This window comes from Ursus americanus, chromosome 4, assembly GCF_024610735.1.
Source record: "Ursus americanus isolate L20-20 chromosome 4, mUrsAme1.1.p, whole genome shotgun sequence".
In the NCBI taxonomy this organism is placed as follows: domain Eukaryota; kingdom Metazoa; phylum Chordata; class Mammalia; order Carnivora; family Ursidae; genus Ursus; species Ursus americanus.
The window spans coordinates 75359970-75384051 of NC_142130.1; the positions used below are offsets into that span (position 1 = coordinate 75359970).

The 24082-nt window shown below is 38.2% G+C and overlaps 1 protein-coding gene across 2 annotated transcripts; it reads left to right on the forward strand.

Moving 5' to 3' along the window:
* Positions 1-742: 742 nt before the first annotated feature.
* CHODL (chondrolectin) lies at positions 743-22535 on the forward strand. 2 transcript variants are annotated; one of them, XM_045785673.2, is made up of 7 exons: positions 743-1263; positions 11205-11514; positions 11801-11958; positions 15735-15821; positions 17707-17809; positions 19656-19734; positions 21116-22535. In XM_045785673.2, exons 1-7 carry the CDS (start codon positions 1185-1187, stop codon positions 21116-21118), a joined length of 819 nt encoding a protein of 272 aa, XP_045641629.1. In that variant the 5' UTR covers positions 743-1184; the 3' UTR covers positions 21119-22535. The 2 variants fall into 2 exon arrangements, with proteins under 2 accessions (XP_045641629.1, XP_045641628.1); XM_045785672.2 differs by lacking the exon at positions 19656-19734 and having other exon boundaries at positions 752-1263.
* The last annotated feature ends 1547 nt before the right edge of the window (positions 22536-24082 follow it).

Genomic DNA, 24082 nt, shown 5'->3' on the forward strand with positions numbered 1-24082 from the left:
ACTCTAGCATCCTTGGAGGGACTGATATAATAAAGACTGAGTCAAGTTATGGAGAAGTGTCTTTGTAGGTTTTAGAATGCTTTACTTCTATTAGAAACTATAGATCGTGGATAGATGATTGCAAGAAATACATACATTTACATCCAGGAAATTCGCAAGTATTCAGAATATTTGTGTTGATCGTTTTCTCTGGAGCTGCATTCTGAGATTGAAATCAGTTGGGAAAACCGTGCTCCAAATATTCTCTTCAATTTGCTCCTGTGGCAATTTAGTCAAACAACCTGCTTGGAAGTAATCTATCTGCAGAACCTAGGTGGGGAAAAACCTGCCACATCATATAATTCACTGAGCAGGTTTTGGCTCCCACTTCGCCAATCCATCTTGAATTAGTGGCTAGTGCCCTGCATTTAGCAATACATATGATCAAGCAATTTAGCACAAAAAGAGAAAGGCCCCACAACTTGGCATCTCCGTGGACATTAATCTTTGAGAAAACCAAATGGATCCAACTTTTGCCAGAGTTTAATAGCAAAGCTGTCACGTTTTACACAAATGAGTTATCAGGTCTGTTAGCGAATGGAAAGAGAGGACCTGGAGAAGCGGAGGGGAAGAGGTGGGGCTGCTGACTGCACTCTTTTCAAAGCCGCTCCAGTTTTTAGGGGAGGGGCCGGGATGCTCCGCGTAGCAGGAGAGACGAAGTAGTTAAAAATTATTGCAAGCGAGGGGCCGGAACCTCGGGATGTGGGTATATAAGACCGCGCCTTCAGCGCAGAGCTGCTGTTGCTGCTGCTGCCGCCGCCCTGACAGCCGGGACTAGGCACACGGGCTTAGGCCCTCACTAGCCAGAGGCCCGGGAGAGGAGCAAAGGGGTCGGGTGGGGTCCAACCCGGGGCTCCTGCTTCACCTCTGGGGCAGACACGGGACCCTCGAACTTCTGTTTCCTCTCCTTACACGCGCACCCGCGGGGTGGTGCGCTCTAGCCCCGCACACCCGCGCGCGGCAAGGGCGCGCCCGGCTCCAGGCCCGGCCAAAGGCGATGAGTACAGGAGGCCGGCCAGCTGGGCTCAGGCGGCGGGAGTAGGGTCCGGCGGGGAGCAGGGAGGCTCAGAGGTTAGAGCTCCGGCTGCGCAGCAGGCAGAGGTCTTCTTCGCTCCACGCACACCTGCTGCTGTCGCCGCGCCGCGATGAGCCGCGTGGTCTCACTGCTGCTGGGCGCAGCACTGCTCTGCGGCCACGGAGTTTTCTGCCGACGGGTGGTCAGCGGTGAGTCAGGGGGCTGCCCGCCGAGCGGACGAGCAGGGAGAGGGTAGGGCGGGGTGCGTGGACGAGGGCAGTGCTGGGTCCGCTGTTCTGGGGTCAAGGCTCTCCGGGAGGTTGGAAACCTGTGCGGGGGTAGTGGACCGGGAGGAGCTGGGGGCGTGGCGGGGAGGGGGAATAGATTGTAGTCTACTTTCTCCCCCACCCAAAAAAACACGTGCAGAGAAAAGTTTGAATTTTTTGGAAGTGCCTGGTTCAGTAGCTGCGAAGCGAGCTCTGCTACAGCGTTTTCCAAGAGTAATTTCCACTTTCTTTGTAAGAGATGTTGTCCACAGGGCAGGGCTTGGCACCTGCAAAAGGGGTGGGGTACCATGGAGCGGGCAGAGGAAACCCAAAGCCATAAGAACCACTGCAGAAATGCCACCCCCTGTTGGCCTGGCTCCACTTCAGTCCCCGCACTGTGTTTACTGGATTTCCGAGGCCAGACCTGCTCGCTGTGGGTCGCTCACAGACTCCTGGGCATGCATGCAGCCTTTGTTCTCAGGGAGGGCTGACAAAGAACAGGGGACTTACTGGTCATTGTATGTAGACTCCTTTCCTTTGCACACCTTATTCCAAGTTGGGGACTTTTCGGAAAAGGAAGTCTGGTCGAGTTGGGCTGAGGTGTAATGGTAATGATCACAGCACACAGTAGGTGCCCAATGAGGTGGGTCGAATCAGTGCTAGGGAAATGGATCAGAATTGGCAAACTTCCAAGCTTTCGCTCTGATTTTTCTTTTTCTTCGACTTTCACCGTTTTATTGTGAGCAATTTATATGCATTCACCCTCCCTCACTTTGGGACGGTCTCTTTAAAAAACCTGAAGATTCTCAAAAGCTTAAGATGAATGAATAGTGCCTTACATGAAAATTGAGCATTAACTATCCCTATTGAAATTTCTTGCAATGCTAAAGTAATGCAATAAATATTTGTTGAATGTATGTGGGAATGTGTTTTAAGTGTGGACTTTTTTTTTTTTTTAATGTAAAAAGCACAAATTCCTTTTCACATTCCGTTCATCTGTATAACAGGTGTCGCTAGAGGTAGGGATAGATGACAATGACATCAACTTAATCGGTAGTGAAGCCAGACCTTTAGAAACTGACGTGTAAAGCTTAATTGTTGCTGATCTTCCCCTCAGCGATACATGATGCTCTACATCTTAAGAATATAATTCTTCAATGTCTACTTATCAATCACTCACCACTGACTTTTTGACCCTCTGGAGACACTGGAATTAAATACACTGTGAACTGTCATCTGGACATGCATGCTGCTTACATTTGGGGGGCAGGGAGAGAAAATCAGGCTCAGTATATTGATAAAATGAAAAGTTTACGGTACCAAGTAAGGGTGTTACATTAGATCCCTTTCTCCTTATTTTAGCTTTGAAGAAAAAGTTCACTATTTAGACCTGAAAGTATAAATTACGTATTTGACTGCCTCCGTGTTTTTGAGAATTACTCTTGTAAATGAATGAGCAGCAGAGATCAGGCTTTTATCATATGGTGTGTTTTAAACATAGAAACACTTCATTGCCTTAAATAGTATCCCTTTCGTATATTCTTGTGTATATGCCATAAACTTTGCAAGGGAGAAGAAAAATATGTAAAGTAAAAACAGAGCTTAAAAAATTGTTGATGAAAAGTTTATGTTGTGTTCTATTATGGCATAAATTGTTGCAAACCTTTTGTTGTGTTTTCCTATGAAGTATTTATAGGCATCTTGTAGGTGACATCTGGAAAATTTCTAATTAATTGAACATGATCTATTTGATTTAGCATAAATGATGATGTTTACTTGATATCAAAATAATTACTTAGTTATGTTTTTCTTATGAATGATTTAATTGCTTTTGGCCATAAATATTCACATTAAAATTTAACCATTAAAAGTTTGTGACTTTATCCTTGGAAGAAAAATTTTAAAAATGTATTTTAGCCATAATAGCATGAGTAGAGACAGTCTAAAACATGACATGTTGGAAGGAGTAGATCTAATGTCTGCCTGATCGGTGTTAAGTTTTGAGGGGTGCATTAACTTTTTCCTGCCACTGGGGACCAAAATACTACTCAAATATCTGTCAAATGAAACAAGCTCTTTGGGACCGTTATTAGGAACATACTTATAACATATGGAATGTATTTTCTGTTTGTTAAATATCAGTACACCTATTTGTAGTTTCTATGTAGTGTATCAAAATAATTACTTCCCCAGAAAAGAGACAGGAACTCACAAAATAATCCTTTATAGAAATTTTCTTTTAGTACTTTAAAATATTCAGTAAGATACTTTCCAATACTTTTAAATACATCACTGTTTTAAAAGTTGAGAGCATTATTTATAAATGAAATAAAACTATTTTAACAAGACATAACCTTTCAAACTTCATCATCATAATCTGCCCCATAAGAGTGAATAGCATCTAGCAGTAATAGGAAAATAGTTTTATAGGTTAGTGGTCATGCTTATTTTGATGCATAAATAAGGAATAGAATATATAACCATGAGAGTAATTTAATGAATTAGAGTAATGAAAGCGTATTTAATGAATTTATGAGTCAAAGTTGGGAACTACTTTTAGGATCTTAGATTTATACTGATTTGTTGCTGAACACAGATATGTAGAGAATATTTGTGGGGAGTACAATCATTTAATTCTGTGACTTGACTGGTAGATAATGACAGCTTTAGGACAAAGATAAGAGGATTTTACTTATGGGGACATGGATGTATATGAAAAAGAAGTGTTCAGGGGCGCCTGGGTGGCTCAGTTGGTTAGGCCTCCAACTTGGTTTTGGCTCAGGTTTCTCAGGGTCGCGGGATCCAGCCCCGCGCCAGACTCTGTGCTGGGCATGGACCCTGCTTGAGATTCTCTCCCTCTGCTTCCCTATCCTACTCTCTCTCTCAAATAAATAAGTAAATAAATAAATCTTAAAAAAAAAAAAAGAACTGTTTAAAATTCAGGTTTCTAAGACGGGAAGATATGTCTTGAAGAGCATGTGGATATTTTTAAACATTCGAAGTATTTTGAAGGAATGTGCGTGTGTATTATGCTTTTTACTCTTGCTTTTTCTTTTTAGGGTGCACAGCAGTGATCCCCAACCTGTTACGCAGCAAAAGGCCATTAAGTGTATTTCATGGTACCTCCAAATTAATGCAGAAAACTTTAATATGTTTTAATTTGAACTCATTAAAATTAGCCTGCATTTTATTTAGGAGACTGGGGGATTTAGGCACATCTCTTTTGTTGTGCAGATGCCACAGAATTATGCAAATCCATCGGTGGTGACCAGTAGTCTATAGGTTATTGTAATAGCAGAGGAGAGAGAAAAAAATCTGCTGAGCATATCCCATCCTGTGGTACTGTTCCATGACATCATCAAAAGCATAAAGTGATGACAGTGCAGTTTTCAAAGATGCAATTACTTTAAGTATCTCTTGGGCAGGAAAGGAACAAATTAATCTTATTACTAGTCATTTAATAAATTACACATCTATCATAGCCATTACTCCTTAACTGCTGTTTTTCATCATTTTATAGTTTTGTTTTTAGAACTCTTTCCCCGAGGATGGCAATACCTATTACATTAATGTTAAGAAAGAGGTGGTATCGTATAAAGGAGTCCAGAGTGGAAATCCAGCTGTTGTTCTCACTAACAATTTTTACTTTTCATAACAGCTTTCTGTGCTGGGCACGTGGCGTTCAGGTGGATGGATGTACACAATTGGCAGGCGAGATTGTTTCTTTCAGTCTTGTAACATATTGGTAATATAACAGGCCTGACGGCTTGACTCCCGTTGCACTCCTTGTAATTGGGAAAAATTCATTTGGGCTTTGCTTTATTTAGAAAATGAAAGGGCTGGATAAAAAAAGGACTTAAGGCTAAATATGGTTTGAAAATCTGAGATAGATGTTGCAGTATTAATCCTGTGTCTTAATGTTCAGTAACAGAAAATCCACAATCTGTTTAGAAAAACAAACTCAATGCATAAGCCCTTGCACATATCAGCGATGCTGATCAATAACAGATCAATTCTAATAATTATAACATAGAAAACATGATTAATGTATCTATTCATCACTCCCTTTATTCATGAAATATTTAGCTTTAGAAAAAATATTACATTTGAGGCCTGTATGGAGGCGGCATAGACATCTGGGTAAAGGCATGGACTGTGGAGCCAGACAGATGCCCTGCTTCTAAACCCTGACTTATGAGCTGTGTGAATCTGGCAAAAGATCTAACTTTTTAGTATAGGATGGGAGCTACATGACGTGACCTACAGCACAGGATTGTTGGAGGGTGAAGGGGTTTGAACAGATTTCTGCAGATTGGGTCACGCACAGAGTTTGTGCCAAGAAGCGGAGAGGGAGCTCAGCGTGCAGGCCCTGTGCCCGGAGCTGAGGCCCCCTAGAGGAAAACACAACTTTTCTAGCTGAACAGCCTATATCATCAGGAGAGAGCATCTTTTCCTAATTTACCAAAAGGTGTGGATTGTGCTAGCAGCGAGACCTTCCATGCTAAACTATTCATAAATGTCTGGCTATTATTATTATCAGTACTTCTTTTTTATTTTTATTTTTATTTTTTTTAAGATTTTATTTACTTGAGAGAGAGAGAGACAGCCAGCGAGAGAGGGAACACAAGCAGGGGGAGTGGGAGAGGAAGAAGCAGGCTCCCAGCAGAGGAGCCTGATGTGGGGCTCGATCCCAGAACGCCGGGATCACGCCCTGAGCTGAAGGTGGACGCTTAAGGACTGCGCCACCCAGGCGCCCCATCGTGAGAAAACTCCTTTTTAGGTGAGAAAACCAGGAAAGTTTAAGTAATGTCCCCAGGTATACCCACAGTTCAAGTATAGCTCTGGGATTCAAGGCCCGTTCTTTTTGATTGAATGCTTGAATTTTTAAGACACACAGTCACTTGGTTTACCATTTGCTGTTTAGATCTCAATTTTAAATATGCAGATTAGAAAAAATGAGTTCCATTCCCCTCTCAAAGCTTGTGGTATTTCCTAGCGGGAGAGGTAGGATTCCCAGATGCCACCACCATCCACAAAATGACCCAGGACTACAGTTTTGAGTTTATCAGTGCAAGAAAATAGATCCCAGCACACTTGTACTAGCGTATTGTGCGTTTAATTGCACTCTAAAATCTCTGTTACAAAAATGAAAGTTTATTATAACAAAACTTTTTTTTATAAAAAATCATTCTCAAGAAGTTGGTAGACTATTGAATACTGAAAGGAGAACACTGCTTGAAAGCATTTCTTTTTAGTTCAGAAGTGTTGACATTGTTATTAGAGATCATGTCATAGTGTATAACGTTGGATCAGCCTATTTAGCAATGTGATTTGGGGAAGAGCGAGAAAGAATTACGAAAAACAAATTATTTTGTGGGATTCTGGCAAAATATCCAAAGTTCAGTCAGTCAGGTTTGGGGAAGACATATCATGTAGGTTCTCTTTGCACAACTTTTTTTCTCTTTGTTACTATAGGTAGATCATGATTGAACCATAGAAATTCATGAAATATCTTCTATGCTTTTATTTAAAATTATGATGTAATTTAATAATATTGATAATATATGATTATAGCATAAAGTACAAGAAAAATGTTATTACTTTACTAACAGAGGACTCAACTGTCAGGAACTTAAGAAGTATAAGCAAAATAAAACTGCATCATAGATTCTTTCTATTCAGGAAGAAAAAAGTAAACTGCCATAACTTTATGAGTTTGGCCCCACTTTTATATCAATGCCAAAAGCATTTACTGCCAATATTTAGCTCTGAAGGAATTTTTATGACTAAGACAAAAGACAAAACCATCTATTCATGGGAATAGTAGAATAGCAGAATCTTAGCAGTGACAGTGACAGGAATGTTTATTTTCGTAGGCAGTCCTGAGAATTATCTTTAAATAAAAGTACGTGTGTACATATGCAGTTTTGTACGCATATGTGTATAAAATTAATAGGTGTAGATTCTAGGTGGGAATCCTCAGTGACATTTAATAAATTATTGATAGTCAAGGTTGCTGTAGTGTAATGAACACTGGTACATGGTTATCTGAATATTTATCTAAATATGTCATGGTTAGTAGAAGAGTAGATGGAAGTAGATGGAGTAGGTGGAAGATTAGAATTCCTACTGTTCAAAATAGTCAATGGAAGATTTTATCTGAATGAAACATTTAAAGATCAGAGAAAAGGAAATTCCCCATGTGATCTCACAGAATGAGAAGAGAGGTAATTGTAATGGTTCTCTAGGAAGATTAGCCCTTACAGAAGTGGGAAAAGTGACTTCCAGAAGATCTGTATTAATGGAACTTTTCTGGGAATTAGGGCAACATTTGTTTCCCAGCTGTTGGAGTTCCCCTGCCATGTCGGCCAAATGCGATCAGCTGAAATAGTGGGGAGTATTCAGCTTCTTTTGCTGATTTTTGCTACAGCTTGGACCACATTGGCACAATGTGGTAGCTGGTAGTGAAATCACAAGTGGATGTCAAGAAGCCCACGGTGTCAGCTGTAACTGATTATGTATGAATGGCAATGAAACTGGTCCATGGATCTGTAGTTTTCTGAAAACAGCCTTGCTAGATATGAACTGTTAATGACCCAGCTGATATTCAGTGACTACTTTGGAGTGAATATCTAGCTGTTCTAGTGGTAATTGGCCAGTATTCTGACGCCCTGACAGTCCCTCTGCCTTGCAGCCACCGCGGTCTCTACCCCCTCACGCACGATCCTGGACCACTCCATCATCCACAGCCAAGGAGGGCATGCCTCACAGACAGTGCCATGGCCAGCTAGCATCTGGGACTCCCACAATATTAGTAATTACTTTAAATAGAGTCCCTGCCTTAGGTTGTTCTCTTACTAGTATTATTTCTTTGTAGACGCACATAGAGGTGTTAGGAATTTCCACATTACACTAAAGTGCTCTTAAGCACTTCGTTCAAAATGCTATCTTAACTTTATAAGTGAGTTAATTCCTGTCATCAGTTTGGTGTCCTCACCATACATAAATATGTGTTGTGTTTATATTTTAACATATCGAAGAGAATGAGCAGAGACTTTTAGCGTCTAAATCATATGTAGGCACCCTCTGAATGAGTGCTGGCCTTGGTACATAAATAATTTTTAGTCATGCAAATTTCTGGCTAATTTTTAAAAAATCTGGCTCCTTTGACATCTTGCAAAACAATCTCGTTGGACAAGTTTAATATTTCAGAAGTACTAGAGTCAAATCCAAGTCTGAGCGTTCTTGGAGTGAAAAATGAAGCAAGCTGAAAACTCAAGGGAATGCAGTTGAGATGTTTTTTGAGACTTAGAAATACGTAAAGGCTGTAGAAGAAGAAAATGGACATAGCTTGCTTAAAAATGCAGGCAAAGAACTCCCTGGGCTTCATGGCATATTTAGAATATTATCAGGAACAACCATTTTGAACAATGAAGTCATCACAAAATCTAATAATAATTAGGAGAAATGAAAATAAATAATTGTATTAGAATCAGCCCCTGGGACTTCCATGATTATCTCTCAAGGATGATTTATTTCAGACTGATTTGTCCTCTTGAAGTCTCTTTAATTCCATTTTCCTGTGGTCATTCATACTAACGTTTTATTTTTCATTAACAATTAGTTGGGGCAGTCCGTTAATTTGTTCGTATTCAGTGTTTTGCTCCTGGGTCCAGATCACAGTTAATGAGACAGAGAGGACAACTGGCTGTCTTGCTTGCATTGCTGCAACTGTTTTATTAGATGGCTGTTCTCAGCCTGGGCCACGATATTGAATGCCTATCACTCAAACACTGTGGTGAGGTTAATGGCCTCCTGATTTTGGCGCCCTCCTGACTCCCAGTGTCATCACAGGTCATTAATTGTTGATTCTGGGAGAGAATGGATGTGATACCGATGTTGACTCAGTGTGATGTACTTGTAATTAAGAGTACAGAGCTTGAATGCTGTATTTTTTAGCCAGTGTTTAAGTACAATAACACTCCCCCCCCTCCACTACTGACAGATTTTCTTCATCAGCTGCAAAATTAAATACCTGCTAAAAAACACCCTTCAGTCCCAACAGGAATAATGTTCATGCAGACAAATCTTCAGAAAGCAGTTGAGCTCTGCCTTAATTTCATAGCATAAAGTAGTTTGACTTAATTTTAAATAAAATACTTCGTAGTCTGTTTCCCGAGGCCAATTCTAAACTGAAATTAGGAAAAGACAAGAAAGTCGAGGCTGTGGGCAGCAGGTTGGGAGTAAGAAATAGTGATTGAGAGGGGTGCGGGCAGTTTTTAATGTGGACACCAGAGTCAGAAGTGAACCAAAGAAGCTAATGAAGAACAAAAGAAAACAGGGCGGCGTCCTGGAGATTGTCTCTATAATTTGGCCTACTTGTCTGGTGGTATGAGGGGGCGGAAGTAAATCAAGAGTCAGATGTTCAACCGACTGAACCACCCAGGGGCCCCTAAATTGGGGAAAGTTGAAAAGAAATGCAATGTTACTACTTTCAAACCATAGAGGAAGTAATTTCAACTAGTCTAATAGGGCATTTTTTTAGGTTAAATTTGAAGAAGTCATTTTATTTAATATGTCTCCATTTAATGGAGACTCGAAAGGTGAAAAATAATTTGTTCTCATATTTCTCGCCTAATTGGTTTTTAGCTAAATCATTTAACTCTCTTTGAAAGACATATTTGGCCAAATTTCAGTTTACCCTGATCTCTATCCAAGTTATCAGAGATTAACTATAATTAGCAACTGATGAGATTTTAATAGCTCCTTTATTACCTGATGTGTTTGTTTGTTTGTTTTCACATTTAAAATGCATTTCTTTTTTTGTTTATTTGTTTGTTTTAAGTATTTGATTCTCTGTGTTCAGGGGCACCTGGGTGGCTCATGGATTGAACATCCAACTCTTGGTTTCGGCTGGGGTTGTGATCTCAGGGTTACGAGATCCAGCATGACCCCTGAGCATGGGTTCTGGAGTCTGCTTGAGATTCTTTCCCCTCCTCCCTCCTCCTCCCCTTCCACCCCCCCTTCCCGGCCCCCCCCAACCCCTGCCCCACTCATGTGCGCTCACTTTCTCCCATTCTCTCTCTTTCCCTCTCTCTCTAAAATAAATAAAATCATGATTCTCTAAGTTCAAATTATGGAAATGTTATTTGGAGTTTATAACTCATTTGAGATGTCTGTGTAAAAACAGAGATGTCATTGGCTGAGCAACTGGAGCTAACACACAGCATGTCCTATAAAACCAGAAAACATTCAGGAAATTGGCAACAAGAATTTTTTCAAAGATTACTGTAGAGTACTCTAGAACTCTACCTTGTCACTTCTAATGCTGTATTTTATTAATAAGTTATTACTAGGATTATGTTCATTCTGCCCTCTATTAACTTTCAATTTTAATGTATTTGCTTTCGTGTAGATACGATAAAAGCAAATATTCACACCTTAAATTTGCCACCTTAAGTCTTTTTCATGATACCCTCTGTATATTGCTTTTTTTACTCTACTTGTTTTTAAAAATTATTTTATAAATTATTTTTCTTTCATAATTTTGACCTTTTAGCTCTCTTTGTTCTATATACCTGACATTTCTTTAGCTACTTTCATTTGCTGTGGGCATTAGTTTATATCTAAGCCAGAAGAATCATGAGTTCCCTTAACAAAAATTTTCTTGAAGTATGGTGTTTCAAAGTTTGTTACAAATTTACTAGGAAATCGATTTGCTTTTATAAATCGAAAGTAATAATTTAAATAAACCTTATAAAGTGATTCAATGAAAGAATCATTCTTGGGAGAGTGTATCCTGTGTTGATTGGTTCTTTAACCTTAATTCATAGTGGGATTATGAATATAGATCAGATAATCAATACATAGCATCTTTTTTTCAGGTCAAAAGGTGTGTTTCGCTGACCTCAAGCATCCCTGCTACAAAATGGCCTATTTCCACGAACTGTCCAGCCGAGTGAGCTTCCAGGAGGCGCGCCTGGCTTGTGAGAGCGAGGGGGGAGCCCTTCTCAGCCTGGAGAATGAAGCAGAACAGAAGTTAATAGAAAGCATGTTGCAAAACCTGACAAAACCAGGAACGGGGATTTCTGATGGTGATTTCTGGATAGGGCTTTGGCGAAACGGAGAGGGGCAAACATCGGGTGCCTGCCCAGATCTCTACCGGTGGTCTGACGGAAGCGGTTCCCAGTACCGGTGAGTAGGATGTTCTCTGGAGGACTCGAAGGGGAGAAGGAAGATTTCTGTTTACCTGTAGAGGATGTCAGAATAGAAGAGGCCAAGTGGGTGATTAAGGAGGGCACTTGTCGTGAGCACTGGGTGTTATATGGTAGTGATGAATCACTCAATTCTGCTCCTGAAACGAATGTTACACTCTATGTTCACCAACTGGAACTTAAATAAAAACCTGAAACAAAAAACAAAACTAAAGGAATAGAATGGATGAAATCACTTCGAGGTGTTTCTGTTGCTCTGTTTACAGAAACTGGTATACCGATGAACCTTCCTGTGGAAGTGAGAAGTGTGTTGTGATGTATCATCAGCCAACGGCCAATCCAGGCCTTGGGGGTCCCTACCTTTACCAGTGGAACGATGACAGGTGCAACATGAAGCACAACTACATCTGCAAGTATGAACCAGGTAGGAAATAGCAGAAGTAGGTAAAGCAGGTTTTGTGCATATTTGCTTATACTGTGATCTTCACTATTTATATTTAGGCTTCACTGCCTTTGGCTCTTTGTGTTTCTCTGCTGTGAAACCTGGAATTATTTTGCAGCTTGTCACAGCACTCAGTGTCCTGAAATATACTTTATGCTACAGAGCAAACTGCCCAATCAGTTCATTGGAAGGGGGTAACTAGACACATCTGGAGACATGACGTTTCTAACGTTAAGGTCAAATTGTGTTTTCGTAAACAGAGTTTCATGAATAATAAATATCTATTTTAAAATAGTTTAAACATCTAGTGTAACATGTGTGAAGTAGGTATAAGTCACCAAAGGCCCTAGAGATTTACACACGCGAGCCACAGATTGTTGGATGGTTATCTGATGCATTTAAGGGAACAAAGTGACTTCCTCCCGGAACATTAGCTTCTCATTTGTTGGCATTGCTACTTCACATGTGCTCCTCAAAGCCAGACTGATTCTAGCTCACTGAGCCACAGTGGAAAAAAAAGAAGGCCATGTGCCATGGCCTTTCTGTTTGTCATCCTTTGGAATCTGCCCCTCAGATAGCTTTTGTCTGAAGTCCCCAATTTCTTGCCATGTGCAGCATGGGAAGATTGCGTTGACCCGAGCTACGCTGGTGGGGCTTCCTGTGGGCACCGTAAATTTGAATGACTTCGAAGAGGACAGCTCCACTAAATTAATATTTGACCAAAAGTAGAGACTAAACAAAATGATGTAAACTGATTTTTTTTAATCACCTAATAAAGTCAAACTAGACACTTAGGCTTTGAGAGTTTTTTTGATGTTTTTCTCCTCCTCAGTGTTGGGAAGTGTCATTTCAAGTCTTCTGAGGGGCTGTCTACTTGACCTCATAATGTGTTCATGGAAGGCAATTATAATCAAACACTGCTGTTTCTATTATTCTCTTGAAATTACATGATTCCTTCCTCATAAGACCTTAAAGCACAAGGGATTATTTGGATTAGATTTACCCTTCTCTTATATTTATCCTGCTCTGCAGTATATTAGCCAGCTTTCTGTCTCCCTGGTGAGTTTAGTCTTTAAAGCCCTAAATCCATCATTACCCTCTTAGAAGTCTTTGCAGAGCCAAATCTGTTATGCACGTATGTTCTTTGTCTTTATTTTGTTTCTTGGAAAAATATAAAGTTGAAATTCTCTGATATTTTCAGTTGGTGATACTATGTACTTGAAACTATTGAATGAATGAAACAAAGTATGTTATAGAGTATTCTTAATATTTCTTTCTCCTTTCTTTGAGCTTTTAGGTAAACTATTTGACCCTTCATACGTTTATTTTATTTTTATTTTGCATTCCTACTTACCACATTATTCAGGACACTGTCAAGCCCAGGATCTTCTTTCCTTGTTTTGTGTAGGTAATCTAGGTTCGTATTACTCATGGAAGAGCATTTAAGATAAAAAATTATTTTTTCTTTATCTTCTGTATTCTATCTAAATCTTCAAATAATCAATACTTTGTGAATAAGATTCCTTTATGTATTTTCTGTTTTTGATGCACACAGTTTTATATTTATAAACATATAGCTGTATTTATAGTCTTATTAATGCAGTTGGAATTTTTATTCTTTATTTTAAGTAATTATTTTCTTTATATTTTTCTTTATTCTAATATTCTAAATATTTATTTCTTTATTTTAATTTATTAACCTTCCTTGAGCTTAATGTTTTATTTATGGAGAACGCTCGTTTGATTAAATTTCTTGCTTCTATAGCCAGTGCTCTTTTAGTGGAAAATGATTAGTTTTTGGTGGTGCGGGGGTTGGAGGAGTAAGCAGTGGGATTTATTAAAATTTATGAATTAGAACACCATTTATTTTGAACTTTATTCTCCAACTACCAGAAGTGCTGTGTGGTTTGAACTTAGTCTCCTCTTCTGCCCCTGACATACCTTCTAAATAATATAACGAATGATATCTGAAGTAGTAAACAATTAACCTAGTTATGAAAAAACTGAGTAACTCACGAATTGATTTTCTCACTCTCTTCTTCATTTTTTGTTACTACCCTGTGAGTTATATACCTGTTCTTTGTGTCTATCAGTGTTATCCTAAGACATTTTTCTGGGGATACTTCTGAATCTAATTTTTGTATTTATTAAAATTGCATTATGCATTCTTTTTTTTTTTTTTTTTTTTAAAGATTTTATTTATTTGACAGAGATAGAGACAGCCAGCGAGAGAGGGAACACAAGCAGGGGGAGTGGGAGAGGAAGAAGCAGGCTCACAGCAGAGGAGCCTGATGTGGGGCTCGATCCCACAACGCCGGGATCACGCCCTGAGCCGAAGGCAGACGCCCAACCGCTGTGCCACCCAGGCGCCCCTGCATTATGCATTCTTGTCTTAGACGTTACAAGTAGCGTATATGGGATTAAGTTTCTCAGATGTTGTTAATCAGAAATTACATCAATTTAAAGCTTATTAAGATTATTTTTCAAAAATAACCAGTTCTATGTTGATAAATTGCATAATATCTGTATTATTTGTTCAGCAAACCTCAGCTGAGCAGCAACCAGCATAGAGTGCCTAAGTTCTGTAGAAAAATGAGTGTAGGGTAGGACTGTATCCAAAACCTATGGGAGGCTATTGAAATGTTAGGGTGAAATATGTGTAGGAGAATAATAAATATTATTAATGTTATAATTAGAAGTAAATACGTGTTTATGTATATTTATATATAAACATTTACATATAAATATTAAAAAATAAATATTATTGCAGGATGGTGTATGCTAGACGTCCAATAAAGAAAGACTACGTGGCCAAATTAGAGTAGCCAACATAATATTAAAAATGATTTAACATGCTAAACTAAGGTACAATGCTGCATGTGTTTTTTTTCTTTTCCATCAATTGGCAAACATAAACAGAATTATATTTTTGAAACAAATGAAAACAAGTTACAGTTTTTTTTTTCTTATTAATTCAATTTACTTTCACTGAACTATTAATTTAACAAATAGTGCCCTAGGGAAAAAATAGGCAACACAGCAATACCAGATCATGGTAAGAAATTTTGACATTTTTTAATTGTATGACCACTGAAGAGATCTTGTCTTATAAAACCAGGGAAAGAAATAACTTGCAAGCCTTAATTTATTATTATTATTTTTAAAGAAATAGACACTGCTGGAAAGCACATCTAAGTATGGCATTGTTTTTTAGGACAGAAACGTGCTTTAGAACGTTGTTATTTGAATCATCCATTCCAAATGCAATCTGTGCACAGTCATCTGCTGATTATTACTGCAAGGAGAAACGTAAATCTTGAAGAAGTCATGTTACACTGATATCAATGAAGAAGTCAACCATGCTTGTTTTTGAATGGCACTTGGTCTTATACTCCCAATTCCTGCTTCTCTTTGCCTTGCTTTCTACCCGCTTGGTCATTATTGCCTGTAGCAGGCTGTCGTCAGTATCGATACGCTGTTGATTGCTAAATGCACTTTTGCGGTTGCAAGGATTCACCAAGGAGATCCGAGTTGCAGAGATTCACTAAGTGGACACTTTATTCAAAGATAATTAAATGATGACTTTACAGTTGAATAATTTCATGTAAATTTAAATTCAAGCTATAATTTTTATCTGTAAAGTATTCAGAAATCAAAACTCTGGTGTTTACATTGTTTTATTATAAAGTTTTATTTTCATCTACATTTGTATTTCTCTTTTTTAATCATTATATGATGCCTGTACCTATTTTTTACAGAGATTAATCCAACTTCTCCTGTAGAAAAGACTTATTTTACAAATCAACCAGGAGACACCCATCAAAATGTGGTTGTTACTGAAGCAGGTAATGGATTCACATGTTTTTAACCCCTCTATCAAGAGCAGAAACTAATTTTAAACTCCACTTCATGCTGGCCCTAACTTTCGTTGTTGCTTGGTGATATGGTGCACTGAATTTGGCCTACGGAAATGTACTTTTGAACTAATAATACTAAGCTAGTTTTTGGACAGAAGAATCTATTTTGCTTCCTTCCTGTTTTTTTCACTTCAAGTAGACATATCTAGTAATAAAGTAATTCACATGGAAACCTGGATTCACAAGGACCTTTCCCATAACATGTAGGCATTATGATGTAAATTGGCCCATTCCGTGGCTACAAAGGGTGTACTGGTAAATGTTTAGGGAGTGGCTGATGTGGCAGTGGGTATAAAAGAAAAAGCCTGATTTGTATCCTTTGCAGATTCCCCTGGTGTGTGTACTCCCACCTTGGTTGATTTCAGGCTATTGAGGTGGTAACACTGGTGAGCAGCGTGGAAAGAACACATACAAACAGCTCTCAACCCAGCTGTCCCTAGCACAGCGCTCTCTGCCGAAGACGCAATGAAATCCCAGGGCAAATTACACATTCCCTGACTGGAATTGTAAATCCCAATCAGAAACCGCTCTTAGTATTTCATTCAGCACTCTTCTAGCATGGTCCTGTGACAGACGACTGAGCAGAAATCTCGATTTATCCTTGTTGCTTTGTGAAGATTGAGCCAAAGTCCCAAAGTCTCAGTCTTTCCACAGGTGATCCAAAATCCATGAAAGAGTAGGAAATACTTTCTCTTTTTCTTTATTATTATATTTAGGGATCATGATGGTATTTTGAAAAGGAACGAAAATAGGTCCCAAATCCTTAAAATCCTTGAAGTCATGTGTTGGGGCTCAAGGTTGGGTGAAAGCAGCAAGTTACCCCTAAAATGCCCCATCACTAGACCTCAGTTAGTGTATCTTTTGTTAACAAAGGACACAATGTGCAGTTAAATGGATAGTTTGATCTAAGTCTGGTCCACTTTGACTAGAATTGTTTAGCTTGGTAATACTGACAACTTTTGATTTACTAGCAAAATGCATGACTTTTCAATTTGCTTTTCTTACATGGACATGATATTAAACCTTAGTGCTTTTTACTTTTCAGGTGCTGATTTTAAAACCAGTCAGAACAACTAAACCTAATTAAAAATGCTAGTAAATAATTACATGAGGAATATTTTCCCTCTTATGACCTTGAAAAGATGTTTAATGAAGTGATTTTAATCTGTATGGTGCTTAAGTGTGGCAGTTTTTTTTTATTTTACCAGGAACACCTAATGTTATCAAGTGTGATGGAACAGGATAAAAAACATGATTCATTTTAGAATTTAATTAATATCAAGACTTTATGCTTCTGGAATCTTGCATCTCTGGGTTATGACTGTATGATTAGTTAATATTTACTAATATTTAATATTTTTATTTAATCCCAGAGAGTCTTGCGTATCATCATGGAATTGACCTTATTGGCTAGGTTAATTATATAACCAATAAATCAACAATTATTTTAATAATCAGTGCTTGTTTCTTGAAGTAATAACTGAGAAGGATTAATGAAGTGAGATAGCTAAGATTATTAATATGTCATGAAAACTAGCCCCTATCTAAATTGCAGATTTAATAATAGTTTTAGAAATATGGACATTAAATTGGAGCATGGCAATCAGTGAAGTAAGATTTTGTTTTTGGTTTTTGTCAAACAAATATATTATTTCATTAGATTATTCAATATTTGGGGAAGAAACTTTCTCAGAATTCATTTATTTATAATAATTCTATTTTACCTTAAAGTTTTGGAAAATGTTTATGCAATTTTAGTGTTAGAATTCTGCCTCAACTACCTTTTTATACTAAGACTGTTTTGCTTTTGTAGGTATAATTCCCAATCTAATTTATGTTGTTATACCAACAATCCCACTGCTTTTATTGATACTGGTCGCTTTTGGAACCTGCTGTTTCCAGATGCTGCATAAAAGGTAAATAATTCAGATATGTAGACAACTTGAAAAGTTTTACACAGGTTTTCCAGAAGTCATTTAAAAAGTTTAAAATTATATTTTTAATTTGTCTTAAGAAAGTTCTGATTTTCATCTCTGTCAGTACAAATCCAATACATACAATCTAATAATATAGGGCTTGATTATAGGATTCATGACTTATCTCACCTCATATTCACAAGTCATACGAAGTAGGTACTCTTCTGTTTCTGTTTTTCAGTTGAGAAGATGGTGGCTTAGATGGGTTACACAGTTTGCCTTGGGTCTCATAGCTAGTGTGTGTGGTGGATCTGAAGTTTGAATCCTTGTAAGCTGACACGTACGCGATTATACTACACTGTCTCTTATTACGTATAAGCATTAATGCTAAGCCTTTTAATCTTGACCGGAAGTTGTACGCAAGACTTGAGTTTTGGGTGCACTCTGTAATACCTTTTCAAAATTTTAAGTCCTAGGTTGTTGTTTATTTCCAAAGGATCTTTTGAGTATAGGAAGTAAAGTAAAATGGTAAAAATAGGTCACTTTTAGTAGGCAGCTTCCGTCAAAATGATATATCTTAAGAGCAAGATTCTTGGGGTTACTCTTTTATATCTATTTAACCATACCCTTGAGTTAAAGGTGAAATTTTTTCATGCGTGTCAATTTATCAATTAAAAAATTAGTATATAGGGGCGCCTGGGTGGCACAGTGGTTAAGCGTCTGCCTTCAGCTCAGGGCGTGATCCCGGTGTTATGGGATCGAGCCCCACATCAGGCTCTTCCACTATGAGCCTGCTTCTTCCTCTCCCACTCCCCCTGCTTGTGTTCCCTCTCTCGCTGGCTGTCTCTATCTCTGTCGAATAAATAAATAAAATCTTTAAAAAAAAAAAATTAGTATATAAAATATAAACATGTATTAAAAGAAAAAGGAAAAGATGTTGGGTTTAAATGAGAGCATATTTGCTAAAATAAACTAGCCATCTTTGTCAGTATTATATTTTATTTTATAAAAATAAAATTTTAATTTAATTTTATTTTTGGTTCCCAAACAGGGACCTTTGTCAGTATTTTAAACAAAACCTGGGTGCCTCATCAGGGAAGGACCTGCAAATGAAGTTGTATTTCTCTTTTGATTTGAATTCATCTTCATCTGTTTCTGAAATAAATCATAAAGATCCAGTAAAAAAAGCCCCAGAAAAAAAAAAAAAAACCATTGAATAGATGTAAACTCTAAATGGTTCACATAAATTGCTTAAAGGACACAAAGTATGATGTACAGGCTGTTTAAATAAGACATTTTCAATAATGATAAGTAAAGCCTGGTGAATTAATACTACACTTTGTGTCCTCTGGGTTTTCCAATATATCTGGGAAACACAGCTAAAATTGTTTTGTACAGAAAAAAGATGATGGTAAATATTTCGTTTCTTCCCTTAATTTCTAAGACTATAGGTGGAAAGATGATTAGTCATTTTGAAAACCAGAGAAGTAGAGAGAGGATGTGATATAAATCTCCCCTTAATCCAGCAAACTGTTAAGGAAGAGCTTGAAAAAACACTTTTAAGAATATTATGCAGCATTGTCATTTCTAAGATAAAAATTACTTAAGTGCCAGTAACTGAGGTTTCTCTAACGTTGTTTTTCTTCTTCCAAATACTATATTTTTGTGGAGATTCTATTCATATAAAAGTCGTCCAGGTTTTTATACCTTTGAAGATCGGAGTTTTCACTTGTTTGAAAATCTCCGAGTGAGAAAATAAACCAAAATTGAGTACCTCCAGATGCCGGAATTAGCTGCAGTGCTTAATTCATTCGTTCTTAGATCGTCCCCTTTTCCTTTCTTCCAGGAAAGCAAGGAGAAACTTCACCAAAGACTCAACTCCATTATCATCTGAGTGCCTTGCAGAAAGTTTAAATTCCAATCTGGTACACATAATGGCTTATATCATTCCATGTCATATTCAAAATAATAACTCGTTTCCTTAACTGGTAGTAACTCTTAAATGAAATACTAATGCTACACAAAAATTTAGTTACCTTAATAACTCAACCGCCTTTTATTTACCATTTGAAGACATTTCTTGTTTCTCGTAAACTTTGCTCGATATTTTTCATTCATGTGAGATGACTTCGTAGATAAAGATGTGTTGTTGGTCTTATTTTTTTTGGAAGCAAATCTCCAAAACATATAATTTGGGCATAATATTATATTAGTAACAGATTCACAGTTAAATTGAAGTCAATTAAGTAATATTATAGAATTGTATTGCTCAGGCTTGTTGGGAAGAGTTTTTTTCTGTCTTGGAAGGAGTTCTGCCACTTCTGGTAGACTGAGAGTAGATGGAATGGGCTACCAGTGAGGCTTGGGGCAGATGCCCGTGAAGGGACTGTCTGTGGGAGACAGGAAGTGCAGGACCCAAGTTACAGGAACCGGAAGTGTTAGGTGATCCAGGTGAGGGTTCATTCTCAGGAAACGAGACTCAGGAATCTAGATCTTGATGAGTAGCCTGGTAGAGGATGATTTGCAGAGACAAACTCAGGAACAGGCATTAATGCAGGAGCCTGAGAAGTGGCCATTTTATGGAAAGAGAGTGAGAAGACAGCCAGTCATATATGGGCGGGGTGGAGGGGTGCTGGAAGTGTGGGCTCGGATTCTATATCTGACAAGAGTTAAGTGACTAACATAACATAATAAAAAATTATTATTCAAAAAAAAAAAAAGCGTTAAGTTCAGTCTCAGATCTTGAGGAACAAAGTTATCAAGCCCTGAATCTACTTTGAACTACATTGGTTGCAGAGACTGAAGCAAAACCAAACTTTCAGGGATTAAGTGATTTAATTATAGAAGAGGAAAACCGAGGGGAGGAGGGGATTAGGAAGGTCCTTACACTTAGGACAAAAGCACTATTTTGATGATTTGGCATCAAATACAGCATAGGTGAATGGAAGAATACCCAAAAAGCAAAATTTCAAAAATCACTGATCAAATGAAATGAAAATCTGTGGGTGATTATAATGAGACTTTGTGGTATTATGTCAGACGCGTTTGCCTGTGCGTGTTTGAATGTGCTGGAATTCTATACTAAAAAGGGTCAAACAGAGATCAATTTTATTTTTTTCATCATTTCACATGACCTGTTTACCATCTTCACATACTGGAATAATCTAGAATTTTTTGTAGAGATGCTGGTGAGAGAAGAAAGACCCTTTTATAATAAGGGTCTGAAATATCTCCATTTGGACCCAAATGTGCCTATTTTAATAAAAAGTCTCAGGAGTTGAACTTACTTCTTCTTATGTTTTTCAGTAAAGGAAGAACAAAAACTAGTCCAACACAGTCCACACTGTGGATTTCAAAAAGCACCAGAAAAGAAAGTGGCATGGAAGTATAATAATTCACTGACTTGGCTCCAAAACAGAAAATAACATTTTCTAATTCTGGATCTGCATCAGGAATGGCATCAGAACATTAGCTTGGAATGGCTTGAAATCTCAAAGGATCTGCAAGGTGAACTGTAAGCTCCCCCTTGAGGCAAATATTAAAATAATTTTTATATGTCTATTATTTCATTTACAAAATGCGCTGTGCTAATAATGGAGTGAGACATGCTTATTTCGCTAAAGAATGTACCCAAACTTCAAGTAAATGGAATGGACCGTGCAGATAAAATTGCTGTCAACACATCAGAGAAGTGTATGTGTTGGAAGCAGTTATTTTTGTTTCTGTCACTTTTCATAAGTTATAATCTAGTTAATGTAATGTAAATTGTACTAAAATTTACAGTGTGCAAAAATATTTTACCTTTACATACGTGTTTGATAAAAATGGACTGTTCTAGTATTTATTTTTATGGTGTTTCATTTTTCAATACATGCTGTTCTGATTAAAGAAAGGTATCACTGTTTTCAAACTGAATCCACACACACATAGATCTATTACCATAGAAGAAGTTTCTTTTATAGAAATGGTTCATTTTCTTTCAGTTTCTCTGCTTTGAGGTCAGACAACGTTTAGGAAATCTCTTCAGAAATAAGAAGCTATTTCATTAACTGTGGTGTAAATTTACTCAAATATTTTACTTAGAGGCAAGAATTGTCTAATTTCAATTGTGCAAGACATGTGCCTTACACTTATTTTTAGTTTAAAATTCAACAGATTTTGTAATAACTTTGTTAATAGCTGTATCGACAATATTACACTCAGTCTAGAACAAAACAAAAGTGGTGTATACAATATAAATCGTATGTCTTCACATGTTGCCTATATAACCACAAGTAGCTCTCTGAGGGTTCTGGAATCAATTTGGTCCCTCCCTTGCCCACAAAACAAAGATGGTTGTTTTGGGATGGGGATTAACACCGGAAGCAGATGGCTGCAGAGCAGGCCTAAGGTTTTCCGGTAGCTCTATTCAGCCTCTATCGGCAGGTAAAGTGGTCTCACGGTTGGGACCAGGTATGTGGTCACCATCAGTGTGGCGGTAAGCACAGCACACGGATATTTCACCAAGGAGAGAAACTATGAATTCCTGTGAACATGGGCTGGAGGGCATCAGTGATCATGTGTTCGTGTTGAGGATTTGCCTGAGAGAGTGAACCGCGGCTCCTCTTCTCTTCTCTAGTCTCTTCAACACTTGTGGCTCCTTCTCGAGAGACTTGTAACTATCTGGTCTTTAAATGTCCCTGTGTTCCTTTTAACTAAATAAAGATTTCTTGTTTCTGAAGAATGACCATGGGTATTGTCTAAATCTTTTAAGCGAGCAAAATATAGATATATTTGCATCAGTACACCAAGAGGAAGACAAATGACTGTTGAGGTAGGGTAGGAATGGAAGTTGGGGTTACGGAGGATTTTAAATCTCATCTTTTCCCTGGTAAACCATTTAAGGTGGAAAGTAAAGAGCTGTCACTAAGGCGGTTCACAACTAAAGTTGGTCGGCAGAACTTAGAGACAAATAGAAATGAGCATGCTTTGGCGCCCTTTCAGCTGCTTGGAGGCTGAGGGAGGAACAGACAGCTGCATTCTAGGCTCCGATTTGCCACATTTAGCACTCCCTTTCTCTACTTGGTTGCCCATCTTTGCTGGGATCTACCTCTTCCTGCCAAACTCCCACCGTGGGTTTCTTCCTTCAGTCAGGTCTTGAGGGAAGAGAGACGGTGCTTTCCCCATTGTCTGTGCCACCCATGACGACCACCACAGCTGTGTAGTGGGAGAGGCAAGGCCGTGGGGGAGGGCCGTGGTTTTGCCTGTTGTCTAGGTCCAGGTCTGCAAAGCTCTTCTGGTATCAGTTACTAAACCCGTACAGTCAACTTCCCTTTTATTAGATGGTGACAGTGAGACTGCCCTTAGGGTTTCTTAAACTTTTAGCTGACCTCTGAAAAATGAAAAGAAGTACATGGTACCTGGTATATCTGTTGGGTTTGTATTTTCAGAACATAGTTCTAATATGTGTCTTGAAGTGCAGGTGAATCGTGGAACAATATCTAGGTAGTAAAATCAAACAACACACCCTACTCCTGTTTCTCCATCCTTTCTAACTGCTCCTAAGATCAAGTCACTGGCAAGGTCTTAAAAAGAGTAGTGTGTTCAGGGATTCCTGATTTCTGTCCTAAGAATAAATACCATAATTGTTTACTAGGAATTTGTGCTGCCCGATTATCTGGCCACACTTTCTCATATGACATTGTTTTCCCTTTCTCTGTTCCCCAGACAGAGAGAGACTTTGGGTACAGCAACACATGATTCTCTACTATCCTCAATCCCTGAACGTCCCTGAACCCCTGCCTACACAGTGACCCCCATGCCTCTTGAATACATCAATCATAATCATTCCTTTCAGATGTAGCCCAAATCGTGTTTCTTCCATAGGGCCAGTCTATACTTCTTTAAACCTTACTCTTTCTTTTATTACTTTGGACCATATAGACCCATGCAATTGTGTGTGTGTGTGTGTGTGTGTGTGTGTGTGTGTGTGTGTGTGTGTATTAAGTAGGTGTGAATTTCGTCTTCCCAAATAAATGAATAGCTTTTGTGTGGTAAGCTAAATTGAAGTATGCACTTACTCTGGAAATGATCCAAGAGATTAAACCAGTGAGGCAAATTCATTTTTTCCACACTTTTGGCCTTCTAATGGGTGATTCAGCTGTGTCTAAGTAAGTTTTGCACATGTTAAAAACATTCACTGTACAACATATCAGAAAAAAAAACCCATTTGTAATAGTTGCATTTTTTGGATATGTTTGATTACTTTTAGGAAACTTAAAAAATATTAGCTTA